The sequence below is a fragment of the Felis catus genome, chromosome X (genome assembly GCF_018350175.1).
Source record: "Felis catus isolate Fca126 chromosome X, F.catus_Fca126_mat1.0, whole genome shotgun sequence".
Taxonomy (NCBI): Eukaryota; Metazoa; Chordata; class Mammalia; order Carnivora; family Felidae; genus Felis; species Felis catus.
In genome coordinates, this window is record NC_058386.1 from 70738720 (window position 1) to 70760498 (window position 21779).

Genomic DNA, 21779 nt, shown 5'->3' on the forward strand with positions numbered 1-21779 from the left:
GATATCTGGTTGTTTCAGTTTTGTGGATTTCAGGCATACTTGCATTTCCTATATTATTTTGTTATTATTCTACTTTAATAACAGTCATCTGAACACCAGTTTTCAAAGAAAAACATACTCTATTTTGAATCTTAATGCTACATTAATGCGCATGCATTTCCTTTGAAAGTATAAATTCAATGCTCTATTTCCTTTTGACAGTGGAAAGCTGACCTGCATTAATATAGTAAACCACTTCAAATTTTATGTTTTTTATGTGGAACAATTTTCAAATGATATTAAATTAAAAAAGCAAGATGCACAAGAATGAATATACTTTGCTACCTTTTGTATAACATTTTAAAATAAACATATGTGTATATTTACAAATATACATAACTGCTTTTAAATGCATAAAGCAAAACTCTTTTAAGGGTGACTGCCCCCGGCAAGAGGAACTGAGAGACAAGGGTGTTAGTATAGAGAGGCTTTTTTTTTCACTGTGTACATTTTTTATTCTCTTTTTACACTCTTTTTGTACCTTTTTATACTTTTTATTTTTGAAAATTTTAACATGTACACAAATTATCTTTTTTATGTGTACAAAAATTATTTTTAAAGAAAGAAAAATACATAGAAAAACATATTTTACAAATAGAAATTACTTTCGTAGTCGTTGGTAATAAAGGTCACAGAATCATTTCATAGAATCATTTTCTCTAGGATCTTTTCAAGTGCAACTCACTTTATAAATATGCTAGCACTAAGATCTCTACAGTTTAGAAGTCAGGCTATGTACTATCAACAATTTCTGTACAAATTGTGTGGGTGAATGTATTATCTATTCTTTTATGTTATAAAATATCTTCATACATTGTATTAGAATAAAGTCACTGTGACAGTCTGAGAAAAACTTCAGCCAGTGGGAAACTTATACACTACTGAAATAGAATTCCTCCTGAAAACAAAATTAATGTGTTCCTTAAAAAGCAAGTTAGGAAACACTTTGAAGGACACATCAATACAGAACAATAAAGCAAAACTCATTTTTCAATCATCTTCCTTTCTTAATATATCAGTTGACTCTTGAATAGAATGCTAACAGTCTCTCCATCTGGGTTGTCTTGTGGTTTCCCTGAGCCTGTCTGGCTTCTGAACCACTCATTAGTATCGTTGAAATCTTAGACAACTTTCAGTTTTCAATTCTCATACCTGACTACTAATGTTATTGTTCTAAAACAAGATATTCATACATTATTCATACTTTTGAAGTGTACCACAAGGTCAATTTTTAATGTACAAAATCTCAAACATTTCTGATTTATTATATGTTTTGTCATCTTTGATAGAGGAAAAAATACACAGAGTACAATTCATATGAACTGGATAATTATCTTGTAACTGGTACCAATTTACCACCCTTCCATGACAAAGATCTCTTTTTTGGTCAGGTCTCATCTCTTAAGAACTAGTGCTATTTGAACTAGTCTCATGTGATATTAAACCATTTCATCCAAACTCTGGCTTTATCCAGCTTGTCTTACATCTCTCTCCAGCATCTCTATCACTGAGGAAACTCAACTAGGTCAAAAAGTTGTAGTTTGTTCCATATGTATGGTTCCTTTTACCTCGGGAAGTCTGCCATGGCAGTTCCAAAACTCCCAAGTCATTTAAGTCATTACTGAAAAAAATGGGCATAAAAAAGTAAATATTCAAATTGATAATAAGTAATAGTAGTGTTCTTTCAAAGGAGTTCTTTAATTGTTCCAGATTTATAGCAATAATAATGTACAGGATATTCAATCTTTTCCTCTAGGAACCAAGACTTAGAAAATCTTTATCCTTTTTGAGACAAGAAATTAGAAGGAACCTGAAATGATGCATCTCAAACATTTCTTATTATGTAAAATGTGTCAAACTTATTGTTTTGTCAGTTCAGTTGGACAAAAGAGAGATGTTATAAATTTATAGCTTGAGGAAAGTGCCCCTTGAAGAACTGACACATTTGATGAAATTTTTCTATTTGGCATCATAATATCCAGAAATATTCTGCTGTTCTTCTGAAAGATAGGCGTTCAATACATACTATACCATACCCTCTAATAAATCCAATATTCCAAGCAGACCAAAGTCTTAAAGGTTTGGATGTTTATGATTCTGACAGTTTACACTATTTTATTTTTAATGAGCATCAAATAAGTAATAATGTATTAATTCCTATGAATCTTGTAACAAGTGCCCATAAATACTTATAAAAAGAAGATGTGTTCTCATGCCAAGAGAATTAAAAAGAATTTAGTATATTTTAATGTTTAATTTGTATATGAGAAAAATGATTTTGTGGTAAAAATTTATTTGATATTATTTCACTGTCTGTTGTAGGTTAAATTGTGCTGCTCCCACAAAAAGCGTATGTTAAAGTCTTAACCCTTATACCTCAGAAAGTGACCTTGTTTAGAAACAGATTTTTTTTATGAAATAAGACCTTTATAGAATTAAGAAGTTAACACAAGTCATTTGCATGGCTCCTAATCAAATATGACTGGTATCATCATAAAAAGGAACAATCTGTACACAAAGACAGACATGCACAGACAGAAGATGATATGACAACATACAGGGAGGATGTCATGTGAAGATGGAAGATTAAAGTTATGCATCTACAAACCAAAGAATGCCTAAAGTCACAAGAATCTAGGAGATAGGCATAGAAGAGCTCCTTACCTAAAGGCTACAGAAGGGACCATGGCCTTGCCAAAACCATGATTTCATACTTCTGGCCCCAGAACTATGAGACAATGAATTTTTGTTGTTTTAAGCCATCAGACTGTGGTACTTTGTTACAGCAGCCTTAAGAAATTGATACACTCTTCTAGTTCAAGCATGTCCAAGAAACAAGTCCCAGGCTTTGTCTGGGCTTGACATGCTTTGTATCCACTGAGAAGATCAATGTGAAACCTCTGCTGGTTACAGTAAAAGCTCTGCTTGAAGGAATGGTAGCTCTATATGCCATGAAACTACCATTGCCCTGCTAGTTTTAAATGTTATATACTTGGTCTCTCAGTCAAATTTAATTAAAATTTTAAAATGTGACTTGAACTTTAGTTTTCTAGAATTTTATAGTATTTTACATATATCCTCATACATATTTTTCATTTGTTCATTGAAAATTCACTTTGTATTAAGTGAATTAAGACAAAGTTATAATGTTTTAAATTATAATTTTTGTGAGAGCAGTTTGAAAGAAACATACAAAGGTTTGGGGTATCTGTATTAAATTCAGATTCTACCACTAATTTTCTATGTGACTTGACATATTTTTACCTGAGTTTCCCTTTCAGTAAAATAGGGACAATAATACTTCACATGAGAAAATGAATATGAAAGTGTTAAGGATGATCTGAAAGGCTGTAGACATAATAAGGTATTATGACTCACAGTGATCTTGCTTAGCACTTGACAATTGAGTGTCATTTTAACTCTATTAAAATACTCATGATTCAAAAGTATACAGTTAATAAGCTTTAAAACAGATTTTACATACCTGATCCATATTTAGCTTCTCTACTTTTCTTATTGTTTTTTCATAAATAACATTGTTTCCTGGGAAGAAATGGCCTCCTCTTAGGAATGGAGAAAGTGGTTCCTATAAAGACAGTAATGACTGTGTTTTGTTTTGAAAGGTACCTTTTCAGAGAAACCTTAACTTAAGCAAATATCTAGTATCTAATAAAATCTGACTTAGTGGCAGACTTTAGGAGAGTGGAATGACATCCCAATAAGGTTTTGAGAGATGTAAGGAAAAACCATAAAGATAGTCTATTTTCTCAAACAGAGCAATCTGGATTCTCTTAGTACATTTTAGGCTTAACAGTGTTTTAAGAGAAATTGGAAGGAGGTGAGAAAGATATTTTTTTTCTGTTTCTGAGACAAGATATAATGAGTTTCCTCTGAAGTAGACAGGCCTGAGGTCAACTTCATTTAAGTTGAGTTCACTGGCAAGTTTCTTTCTATGCAAAAGTATTATTGGAGAAATGCAAAACAAACAATTCACTACTGAGCTGCAAAGTAGGTAGTAGAACTATATTAAAGATTTTTTTTTTCCCGGAACTTAGCTTCAGTGATTTTGAAGTGTACAATTCTTACTTGTGATTATAATCAAAGCTAAATCTCTCTGTATAACATATGTTTTGAATACCAAGAACAGAGTAGAGGCTTTAAGAGCCACGTATCCCCATATAATCAACTAAGTTAATGTAGGATTATCCAAGCATTTAAAAGATGTCAGCCAATGAAATAAAGGCTGGTGACAGGTCCAAAATCTGAAAGAAACCAAGGAAGGAGTAGTAAGAATCAGACCAAGAGTTTAAAATAAATGCAATATTACTATATTTCTTTCCCTTCTTTCAGTTTTCATATGAGTCTACTTGTATGGGGGGAGTTGAGGATGTTTTGTTAGAAAGAATAATTGCATTCATTTATTTTTGTAATACAGGGGAACAGTGTGGAAGGAGATTGACTAAGTCTGCTACCAGTTAATGTGTTTAAAACCATTTCAGAATTGGGGTGCCTGGGTGGTTCAGTCGGTTAAGCATCCAACTCTTGGTTTCCACTCAGGCCATGGTCTCAGTTTGTGAGTTCAAGCCCTGTTCTGGGATCTGTGCTGACATTGAGGAGCTTGCTTGGGATTCTCTCTCTCTCTCTCTCTCTCTCTCTCTCTCTCTCTTTCTCTCTCTCTCTGTCTCAAAATAAATAAATAAGTCAACTTAAAAAAATAAAAAGACCATTTCAAAATCAACAAAATATGGTAGCGTTTTTGTTATCTGCTATCATAAAAACTCTTAAACACAGTTGGATAAAAACACTGGTTGTTGAGAATGTAAGACACCCTTGAATCCAAAGGTATATACTTCTTGTATTCAAGTTTGAATAAAATGTACTTTAACTAAATGTTCCTGGAATACTTAAGTGAAACAAATATACAAGTGATTAAATTTAGTTAGCTGATGAATTGTTAAATCTAAAGATGGATATATTTAAAAAGATTCCCCTAGAAGCTCTTTTGTGTTTGTTTGTTTTTTTTTTTTGTAAAAAAAAAGCCTATTTGCAAGCATGTAACACACGTTTATGAGTTTACTATGCACAATATACTTTGCTAAGTGTTACAAGGCATGAATCAAACTTAGATTATTACCACAAGCACTGAATATTGATCAGTATTCATTAAACTATAGCCAGCAGCCTATTTTCATAGTATCTTCAATAAGAATGATATGTAGATTTTTTTAATGTTTGTTTTTATTTTTGACACACACAGAGAGAGACAGAGCATGAGTGGGGCAGGGGCAGAGGGAGAGGGAGACATAGAATCTGAAACAGGCTCCAGGGTCCGAGCTGTCAGCACAGAGCCCAACATGGGGCTTGAACTCACAGACAGCGAGATCATGACCTGAGCTGAAGTCGGACGCTCGACTGACTGAGCAATCCAGGAGCCCCATGAATGGTATTTATATTTTTCAAGGACTGTAAGTGCAAAGAAGGAAGACCAAAACCCTATGGGGACAGCAAAGTCTAAAATATTTACTATTTTGCTCTTTATAGGAAAATTTTGCTGATGTTGGGTCTGGATGATATATGAACATAAACATACAAGGTAGAAAGAAACAAGTCCCTATAAAAAGTATAGAGAAAGAACTTATGGGATGGAATTCAGAAGAGGAAATATTGAATTCCATCTGGCAGTACTCAGGCTACTTGGATCAGTGGCATTTGAAAGAAGGTTAAGGTGGGCTTTGCATATAAGGAGATGGAAGAGAATGGTATTCCAATTGAAGTCAACAGAATAAGTCATGACACCAAGGCTGTAAAAGTATAAATTATACGTAGGGGACACAATTGGCAGATGGAACTTGGTTCTGAAAGCAGTGAGAAGTCTTTAAATGCTTTTAAACTGGGATGTGAGGTGAATGTAAATCTACTTCAGGAAGATTAGTTGGAGAAAGGAAAGAGTACAGGTGAGGAGACTAGTTAAGAGATTATACTAAATCTCCAAGGATAGTACTTTCCAAAGATGACTCTAAGATCTTAAACCTGAGAAATCTACTATATAACCCATGGTGTCAAAAACAGGAAAAGTTGAGACATATTGAATTTCATGTGCTCCTGGTAAGAATCTATGTCTGATTCATGTTTTTATTCCTCATAACAGTACATATACAGTGCATAGTAATCCTTTAAACATGTGTTAAACTATTGCAACGAATTAGCAAATAGACTTTTACCTAAATGTGTAGGTAAGCATTCGGGTTATATTGATCTCCAGAACACAGGTGAGTGGAGATTTCGTGGCTATAGTTCTAGTTCTAGACTTCAGAAGCATATGCTTAGAAGTTCTTGTTAAAATCATGCAACTTCTGAAAAGTCAAGTGAAGATCAAAGACATAACTACATAAGCCTTAAGAGATATGAGGATCAGAAGAGAAAATTGAAATCAAATTAAGAGAAGAAAAATTTTCAAAAAACAGTAGAAAGGTGAGTGAAGGTATAAATGCTTCAGAGAGGTCAACAGGTGAGAATTCCAAAGCAGATTGGATTTGGACTACTATAGTTCCACTGGATCTGACCACTAAAATTAGTGGAAGAAGGTATCATGGAAAAAAAATTCTGGAGTCATAAAACCTATATTCATTTCTGCCTCTATCACCTACTTGCCATGGAAATGTAAGCAAGTCATTTACCTTCTTTGAGGCTCAGTTTCTTTATAATAGAAATAGTAATGCAGAATACATTATATCAAGCAAAAGAATGTATTTTAAAGTACCTTTAATCTGTGATTTTAATGTACAAAAGACATTGGTTTGCAATAATATCGTAACATAATAATTTGAGAGTGAGAGAGAGTACAAGCAGAGGAAGGGCATAGAGAAAGGGAGACACAGAATCCGAAGTAGGCTCCAGGCTCCAAGTTGTCAGCACAGAGCCCAGCGGAGGGCTCAGACTCATGGACAGCAAGATCATGACCTGAGCCCAAGTCAGCCGCTTAACCAACTGAGCCACCCAGGCGCCCCAGTAATATATTTTTAAGTCCATACTGCTTTTAAAAATTTTTGTAAGAACCTTGTTAGAAATTTTCTAAGATATCAACCTAAAATATATACAAAAGTATGGGGCACCTGGGTGGCTCAGTTGGTTAAGTGGCTGACTTCGGTTCAGGTCATGATCTCACGGTTCATGGGTTTGAGCCACACATCAGGCTTGTACTGACAGCTCAGAGCCTGGAGCCTGCTTCTCATTCTGTGACTCCCTCTCTCTATGCCTCTCCCCTGCTCATGCTGTCTCTCTCTCTCTCTCAAAATAAATAAAAACATTAAAAAAAATTAAAGTATATACAAAAGTAGGCTTATTGAAGGCAAGGACTGTATCCATCTTGAATACCCCATAGTGAATGAACAGATAACTGGATGAGAAGAAATGATATGAACATTTATCTTAAGGATATAAGCACCTTCTAAGAGGGGAAAACAAATTTATCAAAAGCATGAAAATTTCTCTTGTTCACTATAAATGCCGAACCATTAATATTTTTAAGAAAAAAAATGGTTTAGGGGCGCCTGGGTGGCGCAGTCGGTTAAGCGTCCGACTTCAGCCAGGTCACGATCTCGCGGTCTGTGAGTTCGAGCCCCGCATCAGGCTCTGGGCTGATGGCTCGGAGCCTGGAGCCTGCTTCCGATTCTGTGTCTCCCTCTCTCTCTGCCCCTCCCCTGTTCATGCTCTCTCTCTCTCTGTCCCAAAAATAAATAAAAGTTAAAAAAAATTTTTTTTAAAAATAAAAAAAAAGAAAAAAAAATGGTTTAGGTGCTAACAGTGTTGATTCTCTCCAAAATGTGTGTTTGGACTTATTATTTTATATGACTTGCTGAAAAAAAAAATCCAAATTAAGGGGACTATTATTTTCCAAAAATGTGTAAAAGAGTACAGCCAAATTTTACTATATTTGAATAAATCATTCTGAGTCAAACAAATCAGAACAATAAATTTAATTAGAAGTCTTAGATTTTTCACAAATGAGCTGTTAGACAGTTTTACTACTTGGGCAGCTTATTTTTTTTATCTGTACATTTGAATTGGTGCTAGATCCACCCTAAAAATTAATAGGTGTCTTCAAATCTGGCTGATCTTATCATTTTAATTGATACTTTTAGAACCTCTGATAGTAGTTCTCACATCTAACAAAGTGCATAATCCCCAGCATCTACTTTGCTGTTCCCAGGCCATGAAACCTTGCTGGAGAAAAATTTAAAATATTTGCTGATTTGGCTCAGTGCAAATTCAAGTTATCTAACTTTAAGAGCCCCTCCAACCTTCATGGTCATACTTCTATTTATTAAATTCTCTATAACTGTGGTTACAATTTTTTTCATTTTCCTTAACTCCCTATGCTCATGTTCCCTCATTCTCCTCAATAAGTAAATTGAGAAAACCAAGATCTATTCAGTGAGATTCCTCCATTTTCCTCCCTACTTCAAGTCTCTCTTCAATTTCTGTTCCTTCCATTTCATTACCAAGAAAGACATTCTCTTCCTTTTGTCCCGAAGTCACTTTTCAATCCATACCTGGAATCTTATCCCCTCTTTTCTCTTCCAGAATTGTGTTCCATTTGTACCCTTTCTCTGTGGCATATTTAATCTTATTACTGGTTCTTTCCCTCTGTCTATAAATCTCTCAGATATCCAAGTTTCTCTTTTCTCCTTTAGCTACCATCCCATCTTTCTTTATTTTGGTCAATATCTTTCTTAGAAGAGTAATCCTCACTTATTTCCTCCACTTCTTGATCCATTCACCCATCTACTTTTTCCATCTGGATTTTGCCTCCCAAGTATAAGGAACCTGCTCTCTCAAATATCACCATTAGTTTCTTAATGTTCAAACTCTCTACGGCCATTTGGTCATTTGAGACAGTTGACCACATCTTTTCCTTATTTAAGTTTCTCTGTGTTCACATTTCTCTCTGACAACTCCTCTGCCCATGAAAGTGGCTCCTTTCTATTTCTGTTAAAGTAGACATTTCTCAAGGTGCTATACCTCAACCCTCTCCATTATCCCCTAGTTTTCTCACTCATTCTCACAGCTACAATGACAATTTACAGAGGAATAATTCCTATGTCTCTATCTCAAATGTGACCTTTCTTCAGGTCATTTTTAACTACCTGTGTGGTCATTTTCTATTCCATGCACCTCAAACATTACTGATTCAAACACATCTCAGGATCTACCATCTTTTCCATATTTGGTATGAGAAGACCTGAGCAAGTCACACTTATTTAAGCTTTAATTTCCTCATTAGTAAAATGATAGCAGTAACCATGTTAACTGTCAAAATACCTTAAATAACAGAATAAATCCTTTTCTTATTTCCCCAAACCAATGTGTTATCTCCAACTCCTGGAATTTCAATAAGACTTCATCTGTAATTCTCTCATGGTATCTCTCATACACTCTACCATGTATTTTATATAGCTATTTGTGGACATATCTTATTTCCCTTGCTGAGAGGAACTGTAAGCTCTTTTGGTATGGGAACCATGTCTTGTTTCCTTTTTTACCCCAATTTAAAGGCTATACAGTGCCTTCCCCACAATGAGAAAATTAATAAAACTGATTAATATCAATTGGATTCTATCTACTGATGGAAAAAACATATATTCTTCATTTCTAGATCAACTTCTATACCAGAATGCATAAATCTTTTGAGTAAATTGAAAATAAATGGAAAATCAAGAAGATAAGTAACCACCAAAAATAAAAAGGCTGAACAGAGGGAGAAGAAAATCATAATGAGAGAAGTAGAGTGACATCAGTTTAATTATAGGGAGAAGTGAAGATTAGAGAAGCTGGGAGGTGAAAGAGGATAAAGTTGCCATTTGAGGAGGCTCAGCTTATTATAAATATTGTAATTAAGCCAGAATCTTCTCCTGGGGGAATTTAAAAGACCAAGCAAAAAAAAATATATATACTTAGATAAATAAAATGGGTAATATATCTAAATAGGATTTTCTTTTTTTGTTTTGTTTTGTTTTTATTTTTTATTATCAAATTTATTGTCAAATTGGTTTCCATAAAACACTCAGTGCTCATCCCAACAGGTGCCCTCCTCAATACTCATCACCCACCCTCCCCTCCCTCCCACCCCCCATCTACCCTCAGCTTGTTCTCAGGTTTTAAGAGTCTCTTATCCTTTGGCTCTCTCCCTCTCTAACCTTTATCTTTTTTTCATTCCTTCCCCTCCCCCCTGGACTTCTGTTAAGTTTCTCAGGATCCACATAAGAGTGAAAACATATGGTATCTGTCTTTCTCTGTATGACTTATTGCACTTAGCATAACACACTCCAGTTCCATCCACGTTGATACAAAAGGCCCATTTGATTCTTTCTCATTGCCACGTAGAATTCCATTATGTATATAAACCATAAAGGGCCATATTTCATTCTTTCTCATTGCCATGTAGTACTCCATTGTGTATATATATATAAACCACAATTTCTTTATCCATTCATCAGTTGATGGACATTTAGGCTCTTTCCACAATTTGGCTATTGTTGAGAGTGCTGCTGTAAACATTGGGGTACAAGTGCCCCTAAGCATCAGTACTCCTGTATCCCTTGGGTAAATTCCTAGCAGTGCTATTGCTGGGTCATAGGGTAGGTCTATTTTTAATTGTTGAGGAACTTCCACACTGTTTTCCAGAGTGGCTGCACCAGTTTAAATTCCCATCAACAGTGCAAGAGGGTTCCCGTTTCTCCACATCCTCGCCAGCATCTATAGTTTCCTGATGTGTTCAGTTCAGCGACTCTGACTGCTGTGAGGTGGTATCTCAGTGTGGTTTTGATTTGCATTTCCCTGATGAGGAGCGACGTTGAGCATCTTTTCATGTGCCTGTTGGCCATCTGGATGTCTTCTTTAGAGACATGTCTGTTAATGTTTTCTGCCCATCTCTTCACTGGATTATTTGTTTTTCAGGTGTGGAGTTTGGTGAGCTCTTTATAGATTTTGGATACTAGCCTTTTGTCCGATATGTCATTTGCAAATATCTTTCCCCATTCCATTGGTTGCCTTTCAGTTTTGCTGATTGTTTCCTTTGCTGTGCAGAAGCTTTTTATCTTCATGAAGTCCCAATAGTTCATTTTTGCTTTGAATTCCCTTGCCTTTGGAGATGTGTCAAGTAAGAAATTGCTGCAGCTGAGGTCAGAGAGGTTTTTCCTCTAGGGTTTTGATGGTTTCCTGTCTCACATTCAGGTCTTTATCCAATTTGAGTTTGTTTTTGTGAATGGTGTGAGAAAGTGGTCTAGTTTCAATCTTCTGCATGTTGCTGTCCAATTCTCCCAGCACCATTTGTTAAAGAGACTGTCTTTTTTCCATTGGATATTCTTTCCTGCTTTGTCAAAGATTAGTTGGCCATACTTTTGTGGGTCCAGTTCTGGAGTCTCTATTCTATTCCATTGGTCTGTGTGTCCGTTTTTGTGCCAATACCATGCTGTCTTGATGATTACAACTTTGTAGTAGAGGCTAAAGTCTGGGATTGTGATGCCTCAAGCTTTGTTCTTCTCAAATATTACTTTGGCTATTTGGGGTCTTTTGTGGTTCCATACAAATTTTAGGATTGCTTGTTCTAGATTCAAGAAGAATGCTGGTGCAATTTTGATGGGGATTGCATTGAATGTGTAGATCGCGTTGGGTGGTATTGACATTTTAACAATATTTATTCTTCCAATCCATGAGCACGGAATGTTTTTCCATTTCTTTATATCTTTTTCAATTTCCTTCATAAGCTTTCTATAGTTTTCAGCATACAGACCTTTTACATCTTTGGTTAGGTTTATTTCTAGGTATTTTATGCTTCTTGGTGCAATTGTGAAAGGGATCTGTTTCTTTATCTGTATTTCTGTTGCTTTATTATTAGCGTATAAGAATGCAACTGATTTCTGTACATTCATTTTGTATCCTGCAACTTTGCTAAATGCATGTATCAGTTCTAGCAGACTTTTGGTGGAGTCTATCAGATTTTCCATGTATAATATCATGTCATCTGCAAAAAGTGAAAGCTTGACTTCATCTTTGCCAATTTTGATGCCTTTGATTTCCTTTTGTTGTCTGATTGCTGATGCTAGAACCTCCAACACTGTGTTAAACAACAGCGGTGAGAGTGGACATCCCTGTCGTATTCATGATCTCAGGGAAAAAGCTCTCAGTTTTTCCCCATTGAGGATGATATTAGCTGTGGGCTTTTCATAAATGGCTTTGATGATGTTTAAGTATATTCCTTCTATCCTGACTTTCTCCAGTCTTTTTATTAAAGGATGCTGAATTTTGCCAAATGCTTTTTCTGCATCGATTGACAGGATTATATGGTTCTTATCTTTTCTTTGATTAATGTGATGTATCACATTGATTGATTTGCGAATGTTGAACCAGTCCTGCATCCCAGGAATGAGTCCCACTTGATCATGGTGAATAATTCTTTTTATATGCTGTTGAATTCGATTTGCTAGTATCTTATTGACAATTTTTGCATCCATATTCGTCAGGGATATTGGCCTGCAGTTCTCTTTTTTTTACTGGGTCTCTGTCTGGTTTAGGAATCAAAGTAATACTGGCTTCATAGAATGAGTCTGGAAATTTGCTTTCTTTTCTATTTTTTGGAATAGCTTGAGAAGGATAGGTACTATTTCTCTTTGAATGTCTGGTAGAATTCCCCTGGGAAGTGTCCTGGACACTTATTTCTTGGGAGATTTTTGATAACTGATTCAATTTCTTAGCTGGTTATGGGTCTGTTCAAGCTTTCTATTTCTTCCTGTTTGAGTTTTGGAAGTGTGTGGGTGTTTAGGAATTTGTCCATTTCTTCCAGGTTGTCCAGTTTGTTGGCATATAATTTTTCATAGTATTCCCTGATAATTGCTTGTATTTCTGAGGGATTGGTTATAATAATTCCATTTTCATTCATAATTTTATCTATTTGGGTCACCTCCCTTTTCTTTTTTGAGAAGCCTGGCTAACGGTTTATCAATTTTGTTTATTTTTTCAAAAAACCAACTCTTGGTTTCATTGATATGCTCTACAGTTTTTTAGGTTCTATATTGTTTATTTCTGCTCTGGTCGTTATTATTTCTCTTCTTCTGGTGGGTTTGGGGTGTCTTTGCTGTTCTGCTTCTAGTTCCTTTAGGTGTGCTGTTAGATTTTGTATTTGGGATTTTTCTTGTTTCTTGAGATAGGCCTGGATTGCAATGTATTTGCCTCTCAGGACTGCCTTCGCTGCGTCCCAAAGCGTTTGGAATGTTGTATTTTCATTTTCGTTTGTTTCCATATATTTCTTAATTTCTTCTCTAATTGCCTGGTTGTCCTATTCCTTCTTTAGTAGGGTGTTCTTTAACCTCAATGCTTTTGGAGGTTTTCCAGACTTTTTCCTGTGGTTGATTTCAAGCCTCATCTCATTGTGGTCTGAAAGTATGCCTGGTATGATCTCAATTTTTTATACTTATGAAGGGCTGTTTTGTGACCCAGTATGTGATCTATCTTGGAGAACGTTCCATGTGCACTCAAGAAGAAAGTATGTTCTATTGCTTTGGGATGCAGCGTTCTAAATATATCTGTCAAGTCCATCTGATCCAATGTATCATTCAGGGCCCTTTTTTCTTTATTGATCCTGTGTGTAGATAATCTATCCATTGTTGTAAGTGGGGTCTTAAAGTCCCCTGTAATTACCACATTCTTATCAATAACGTTGCGTATGTTTGTGATTTTTTTATATATTTGGGGGCTCCCGTATTCGGAACATAGACATTTATAATTGTTAGCTCTTCCTGATGGCTAGGCCCTGTAATTATTATATAATGCCCTTCTTCATCTCTTGTTCCAGCCTTTAATTTAAATTGTAGTTTGTCTGATATAGTATGGCTAGTCCAGCTTTCTTTTGACTTCTATTAGCACAATAGATAGTTCTCCCTCCCCTTACTTTCAATCTGAAGGTGTCCCCAGGTCTAAAATGAGGCTCTTGTAGACAGCAAATAGATGGGTCTTTTTTTTTTATCCATTCTGATACCCTATGTCTTTTGGTTGGAGCATTTAGTCCATTTACATTCAGTGTTATTATAGAAAGATATGGGTTTAGAGTCATTGTGATGTCTGTAAGTTTCATGCTGTTAGTGATGTCTCTGGTACTTTGTCTCACAGGATCCCCTGTAGGATCTCTTATAGGGCTGGTTTAGTGGTGATGAATTCCTTCAGTTTTTGTTTGTTTGGGAAGACCTTTATCTCTCCTTCTTTTCTAAATGACAGACTCGCTGGATAAAGGATTCTCGGCCGCATATTTTTTTGCTCATCACATTGAAGATTTCCTGCCATTCCTTTCTGGCCAGCCAAGTTTGAGTAGATGGATCCATTACTAGTCTTATCACTCTCCCTATATATGTTAGAGCACGTTTATCTCTAGCTGCTTTCAGAATTTTCTCTTTTTCCTTGTATTTTGCCAGTTTCACTATAATATATTGTGCAGAAGATCGAGTCAAGTTATGTCTGAAGGGGGTTCTCTGTGCCTCTTGGACTTCAATGCCTTTATCCTTCCCCAGTCCAGGGAAGTTCTCAGCTATGATTTCTTTAAGTACACCTTCAACACCTTTCACTCTCTGTTCCCCTCTGGAATCCCAATTATGTATATATTATTGCGTATAATTGTGTCTCTTAGTTCTCTAATTCTCCCTCATATGCCTGGATTTTTTTATATCTCTTTTCCTCAGCTTCCTCTTTTTCCATAATTTTAGTCTAATTCACCTATTCTCTCCTCTTCTTCTTCAATCCTAGCTGTGGTTGCCTCCCTTTTATTTTGCAGCTCATTTATAGCATTTTTTAGCTCCTCCTGACTGTTTCTTAGTCCCTTGATCTCTGTAGTAATAGATTCTCTGCTGTCCTCTATACTTTTTTTCAAGCCCAGGATTAATTTCATGACTAATATTTTAAATTCATTTTCTGTTACATTGCTTAAATCGTTTTTTGATCAGTTCATTAGCTGTCGCTGCTTCCTGGAGTTACTTTTGAAGAGAATTCTTCTGTTTCATCATTTTGCATAGTTCCTGGAGTGGAGTGGTATGGAACTGCAGGGCACTTCCCTGTGCTGTTTTGAATAACTTTCGTTGGTGGGTGGGGCTGCAGTCAGACCTGATGTCTGCCCCCAGCCCACTGCTGGGGCCACAGTCAGACTGGTGTGTACCTTATCTTACACTCTCCCAGGGCAGGACTCACTGTTGAGTGGTTTGGCCTTGTCTGGGCTACTTGCACACTGCCAGGCTTGTGGTGCTGCTTCGATTGGATCTGGTGTATTAGCTGGGGTGGATCGGCAAGGTGCACAGGGGTGGGAGGGGCAGAATCAGTTCACTTTGCTTTAAGTGGTCCACTTCAGCAGGGTCCCTGTGGCACCAGGAAGGAGGCAGACCCGTCGGAGGGATGGATCCACAGAAGCACAGTGTTAGGTGTTTGTGCAGTACAAGTAAGTTCAGTGACGGGAACTGGTTCCCTTTGGGATTTTGGCTGGGGGATGGGTGAGGGAGATGATGCTGGTGAGCATCTTTGTTCCCCACCAAACTGAGCTCTGTCCTCCAGGGCTCAGCAACTGTCCCTCCCGTTGTCCTCTAGCCCTTCCGCTCTTGGAGCAGAGCTGTTGACTTATAACATTCCAGATGTTAAGTCCTGCTTGCTGTCAGAACTCACGGAGTCTGGCCCTTCTGCTTTTGCAAGCCAGACTCAGGGGCTCCACCTTGCCGGGCAGGCTGCCCCTCCCTGCCTTGGCTCCCTCCCGCCAGTCCGTGTAGCGCACACCACCTCTCTGCCCTTCCTGCCCTCTTCCGTGGGCCTCTTGTCTACGCTTGGCTTTGGAGAGTCTGTTCTGCTAGTCTTCTGGTCATTTTCTGAGTTATTTAGGCAGATGTGGGTGGAATCTAAGTGGTCAGCAGCACAAGGTGAGCCCAGGGTCCACCTATGCTGCCATCTTCCTCTGTGGAATCCTGCATGCAGTCACGAGGACCATCCTAATGATCTTAACACCACATGGCTGCTCAGGGCTATGTCTCTAAATAGGATTTTCAAGCTGTTCTGCAAAACCAGTTAGACTATTTTTGTGCATGAAGCATGGGGGTTAAAATTTGTTTTATTCCTCAATAGTAGAAAGAGTTAAAAGTTTTAAAATAATCATTACCCTTTGTTGGATGTTTTCCCTGAGAAACTATTTGCTTCTTTGTAGTTGAACAGAGCCATAATAATAAGCCTTTACAGGAGCAGGCCAAGTGTTACAAATATGTTATGTATTTGTATACATACTTCTAATTTCTCTGCCTTTGTATCACACTGTCACTGGGGATGAGGAGGGGAGGTGGTATGTAGATGAGTCTCTGGAGCTTAATTCACCTACATCCTCAATTGTCCCTAATTTGCAAATGTGACTCTTCCACATCGGCATTGTTCAATTTCTGTTCTCCCTCTGTTGCTTTATAACTGAATGGTTTAGGGCTAGTTAACAGCTTAAATTTCAAGGAGGTTGAGGGTTTGTTTTGTCCACTACTCTATCCCTAGTTCTTGGGGGCAATTCTTAGGACATAGTAAGCAATCGATGAATATTAATTGAATGAATAAGTGAACTTGTCTGTGCTTCTGTTTTCTTGCCTTCTTTGAATTAAATGGGATAAAATATGTAAATTTCCTAGCAAGGAGTGTATACCCAATAAAGATTAACTCTTCCCTTTCTCCATTAACTAAAGAGTAAGAATTTATCAAAAGTCACATAAGAAATCACTGGCAAAGTGGAGTGGAGTCCAAATTATTTTATATTTAAAAATTACTCTCTGGGAGAAGCTGCAAGATGGCGGCTTAGGAGGATGCTGGGCTCACCGCGCGTCCTGCTGATCACTTAGATTCCACCTACACCTGCCTAAATAACCCAGAAAACCGCCAGAGGATTAGCAGAACGGAGTCGCCGGAGCCAAACGCAGACGAGAGGCCCACAGAAGAGGGTAGGAAGGGCGGCGAGGCGGTGCGCGCTCCACGGACTGGCGGGAGGGAGCCGGGGCGGAGGGGCGGCTCGCCGGCCAAGCAGAGCCCCCGAGTCTGGCTGGCAAAAGCAGAGGGGCCTGACGGACTGTGTTCCCACAACAAGCGCGACTTAGCGTCTGGGAGGTCATAAGTTAACAGCTCTGCTCGGAAAGCGGGAAGGCTGGAGGACAAAGGGAGGGAGAGCTGCTGAGCCCCCTGACGACAGAGCTCAGCTTGGTGGGGAACAAAGGCGCTCGCCAGCGCCATCTCCCCCGCCCATCCCCCAGCCAAAATCCCAAAGAGAACCAGTTCCTGCCAGGGAACTTGCTCGCTCCGCGCAAACACCCAACTCTGTGCTTCTGCGGAGCCAAACCTCCGGCAGCGGATCTGACTCCCTCCCGCTGCCACAGGGCCCCTCCTGAAGTGGATCACCTAAGGAGAAGCAATCTAAGCCTGCCCCTCCTGCCCCTGTGCACCTTGCCTACCCACCCCAGCTAATACGCCAGATCCCCAGCACCACAAGCCTGGCAGTGTGCAAGTAGCCCAGACGGGCCACACCACCCCACAGTGAATCCCGCCCCTAGGAGAGGGGAAGAGAAGGCACACACCAGTCTGACTGTGGCCCCAGCGGTGGGCTGGGGGCAGACATCAGGTCTGACTGCGGCCCCGCCCACCAACTCCAGTTATACACCACAACACAGGGGAAGGGCCCTGCAGGTCCTCACCACGCCAGGGACTATCCAAAATGACCAAGCGGAAGAATTCCCCTCAGAAGAATCTCCAGGAAATAACAACAGCTAATGAGCTGATCAAAAAGGATTTAAATAATATAACAGAAAGTGAATTTAGAATAATAGTCATAAAATTAATCGCTGGGCTTGAAAACAGTATACAGGACAGCAGAGAATCTCTGGCTACAGAGATCAAGGGACTAAGGAACAGTCACGAGGAGCTGAAAAACGCTTTAAACGAAATGCATAACAAAATGGAAACCACCACAGCTCGGCTTGAAGAGGCAGAGGAGAGAATAGGTGAACTAGAGGATAAAGTTATGGAAAAAGAGGAAGCTGAGAAAAAGAGAGATAAAAAAATCCAGGAGTATGAGGGGAAAATTAGAGAACTAAGTGATACACTAAAAAGAAATAATATACGCATAATTGGTATCCCAGAGGAGGAGGAGAGAGGGAAAGGTGCTGAAGGGGTACTTGAAGAAATCATAGCTGAGAACTTCCGTGAACTGGGGAAGGAAAAAGGCATTGAAATCCAAGAGGCACAGAGAACTCCCTTCAGACGTAACTTGAATCGATCTTCTGCACGACATATCATAGTGAAACTGGCAAAATACAAGGATAAACAGAAAATTCTGAAAGCAGCAAGGGGTAAACGTGCCCTCACATATAAAGGGAGACCTATAAGACTCGTGACTGATCTCTCTTTTGAAACTTGGCAGGCCAGAAAGAATTGGCACGAGATTTTCAGGGTGCTAGACAGAAAAAATATGCAGCCGAGAATCCTTTACCCAGCAAGTCTGTCATTTAGAATAGAAGGAGAGATAAAGGTTTTCCCAAACAAACAAAAACTGAAGGAATTTGTCACCACTAAACCAGCCCTACAAGAGATCCTAAGGGGGACCCTGTGAGACAAAGTCCCAGAGACATCACTACAAGCATAAAACATACAGACATCACAATGACTCTCAACCCGTATCTTTCTATAATAACACTGAATGTAAATGGATTAAATGCACCAACCAAAAGACATAGGGTATCAGAATGGATAAAAAAACAAGACCCATCTATTTGCTGTCTACAAGAGACTCATTTTAGACCTGAGGACACCTTTAGATTGAGAGTGAGGGGATGGAGAACTATTTATCATGCGACTGGAAGCCAAAAGAAAGCTGGAGTAGCCATACTTATATCAGACAAACTAGACTTTAAATTAAAGGCTGTAACAAGAGATGAAGAAGGACATTATATAATAGTTACAGGGTCTATCCATCAGGAAGAGCTAACAATTATAAATGTCTATGCGCCGAATACCGGAGCCCCCAAATATATAAAAATTACTCTCTGAATATATACTATGTAAACACTGAAATTCCCATATTAATAAAAAAAAGTGCTATCAAAAATAATTCTTTGAAAGCCAGGGATATCAAGTGCAATATGCATCCAAGTATACATGTCTCCCAGTTTGTGTGTGAAAGAAAAAAAAAAGAGAAAGAGGGAAGAAGGGGAAGGGGTAAAGTGGCCATGTTGTAGAAAAATGCACACTGTCATCTTCCAAGCCCTCTTTATGTCTCTCTTCCACAACATACTTTTTAGATATATTGTTTAAACATTTGATTGTGCATAAGAAGGCACAAATAACTGCTATACTGTAATCACATTCTCTTTTGGTATTTACATATATATGTGACAACTAAAGCAAATGTTCAAAATAATCATCCCCCCATCACAGAGCTTGCATGCTCATATGTTAACGCATGGACACATGTGCAACTAACTTCTTTTGTAGCTGAACAGACATGAGAAAATGATTTTAAAATAAAGAAGAGGGGAGATAGATAGAAGCAGAAAAATAGTGCACCCCCGCCATCCATACACCTAGACATATTAAGTGTGTTACCCTAATTTAATCCTTTGCTTTCCACAGCTGAAGCAAATAATTGATTTTGTTTTGTGAGATAGGGGAGGATTCTTTCTTGTAATAGTGAGGAAGTAAAATAAAGAGAAAAGCAAATAATTGCTGTATTATTATCTGGGGCACACTTTCTATTTGTGAAACTTTGTCCTTATAACCCCATAGAACCTCCTGTTGCAGCTAAAGAAAGGTTGTTTATGGTTTTGTGTGTGTTGAGGAAGGCCTTTTACCATGGGAAAAAAGTTTTCTTAATTTTCTCCTCAAATGAGATAGAAGAAATAAAATAAGATAAAAACAGAGAGGGAGGCAAAGCATAAGAGACTCAACTTTAGAGAAGAAACTGAGGGTTGTTGGAGGGGAGGTGACCGGGGGGGTGCTAAATGGGTGATGGGCATCAAGAGGGCACTTGTTGGGATGAGCACTGGGTGTTATATGTAAGTGGCGAATCACTACATTACATTAATCAAAGCCAAAGTAATCAAAGTATTTGATTACATTAATCAAAGTCAAAGTATTGGCTTCTCCTGAAGCCAATACTACACTATATGTTAACTAATATGAATTTAAATAAAATAAAATAAAATAAAATAAATAAAATAAAAAAATTTAAATAAAATCTTGGAAGAAAAAAAAGGAGATAGAAAATAATATCTTAGTGTGTAAAATATAAAGTTATGTATCTTAGTAGAAAATATAACAATATAATTTTCAAAAGACCTTATTGCTAGCAACAAAAGTTCATAATATAGGCAACAAAGTCATGGAGACACTTTTGAACTTTTGACTTTTCATTTTCTTCTTCCTATCCCATGTCTCAATGGCATATCTAAATAAAGACTCCAATCCCTGATGTAACAGCTGATAATTTTTATGTGAAGTCTGTGAAAGAAATTTGTCCCTTTTTCCTTTGGTTCAAAGGGCACAAAATCCTTTGTAGCACAAAGGTGGAGCTACAGAAGTAGAAAAACTTTATAACCAAGAATTTCCATGCTGTTTGAAACTGTTGCATCCCTGAATCAGAATATATGGGCACACAGTTGTCTGGAATTAAAAATGACTTTTTGAATAATAATTATTAGTAATTAAATTTATAACTGGAAGAAACACCAACAATCTGATTTTAGGGATCTGGTACTGACTCACCTTTCTTGTTTAAGCTATCAACTTCTAAGGAATTATGGGCTGGAACAAAGGTTTCTGTGATATAGCTTACCTGTTCAGGATTTTGTACTATGTATCTCCTAATAGTAGTCTGTGGATATGCAGTGACTTTCACTGTTGGAGAATGGAGTTCCTGGGAAAAAAGGTAAAAGCTGCATATAATTATAGTTGTTTAGTGAACTTGAAGCCATTAATAATAAAGAACAATTTTCAGAGTGAAATTTTAAAAGTCATTTGCATAATGATGACATATGAGTTTACGGTTTTAGTTAATTTCAGTCTTAGAAACATACATGAAAGCATGTGTTTATGTGCTCAGCACTATGCTAGGTGTTTCTATTATACTCATTTCATGGTAATTCATCACACATTCCAAACTATATATATATATTTTTTTTTAAGTTTATTTATTTATTTTGAGAGAGATAGAGTGGGGGAGGGGCATAGATAGAGGAGTGAGAAAGAATCCCAAGCACCCAAGCAGGTTCCACGCTGTCAGCACACATGGGGCTTGATCCTACCAGCAATTGGGACTAAAACCAAGATCCATAATTGACTGAGCCACCCAGGGACCCCAAACTATATTTCATGAGAGTTTCAAAATATTCATTTCATAGTAAATGTTCCCACATGAATAGAAGAAAATATAGCTTAATATTTATTAATTATCCCATATTTTTAAAAATGGAAGGAGACACAAAGAGAAAAATGTGTGTATGTGTGCACGTGTGTGTGTCCTTAAGCATTTAAATCTTCAATGCAGTGGTGGGAGAGGACCATAAATAACATTAAAAGAGAGACAAGAGGCAGGGTGCCTGGATAGCTCAGTCGGTTAAGCATCCAACTTCGCTTAGGCCATGATCTCACAATTTGTGAGTTTGAGTCCTGTGTGGGGCTCTGTGCTGACAGCTCAGAGCCTGGAGCCT

General features: G+C 37.7%; 1 protein-coding gene across 1 annotated transcript in view; it reads right to left on the bottom strand.

Moving 5' to 3' along the window:
* Positions 1-21779, bottom strand: part of POF1B (POF1B actin binding protein) — a 121175-nt gene that overhangs the window by 80521 nt on the left and 18875 nt on the right. Inside the window, exons 3-4 of the mRNA XM_019824047.3 lie at positions 20906-20986; positions 3524-3625 (exon numbers count right to left, since the gene is read on the bottom strand). Coding sequence (XP_019679606.1) covers positions 3524-3625; positions 20906-20986 — 183 coding nt within the window. The remainder of the gene's footprint in view (positions 1-3523; positions 3626-20905; positions 20987-21779) is intronic.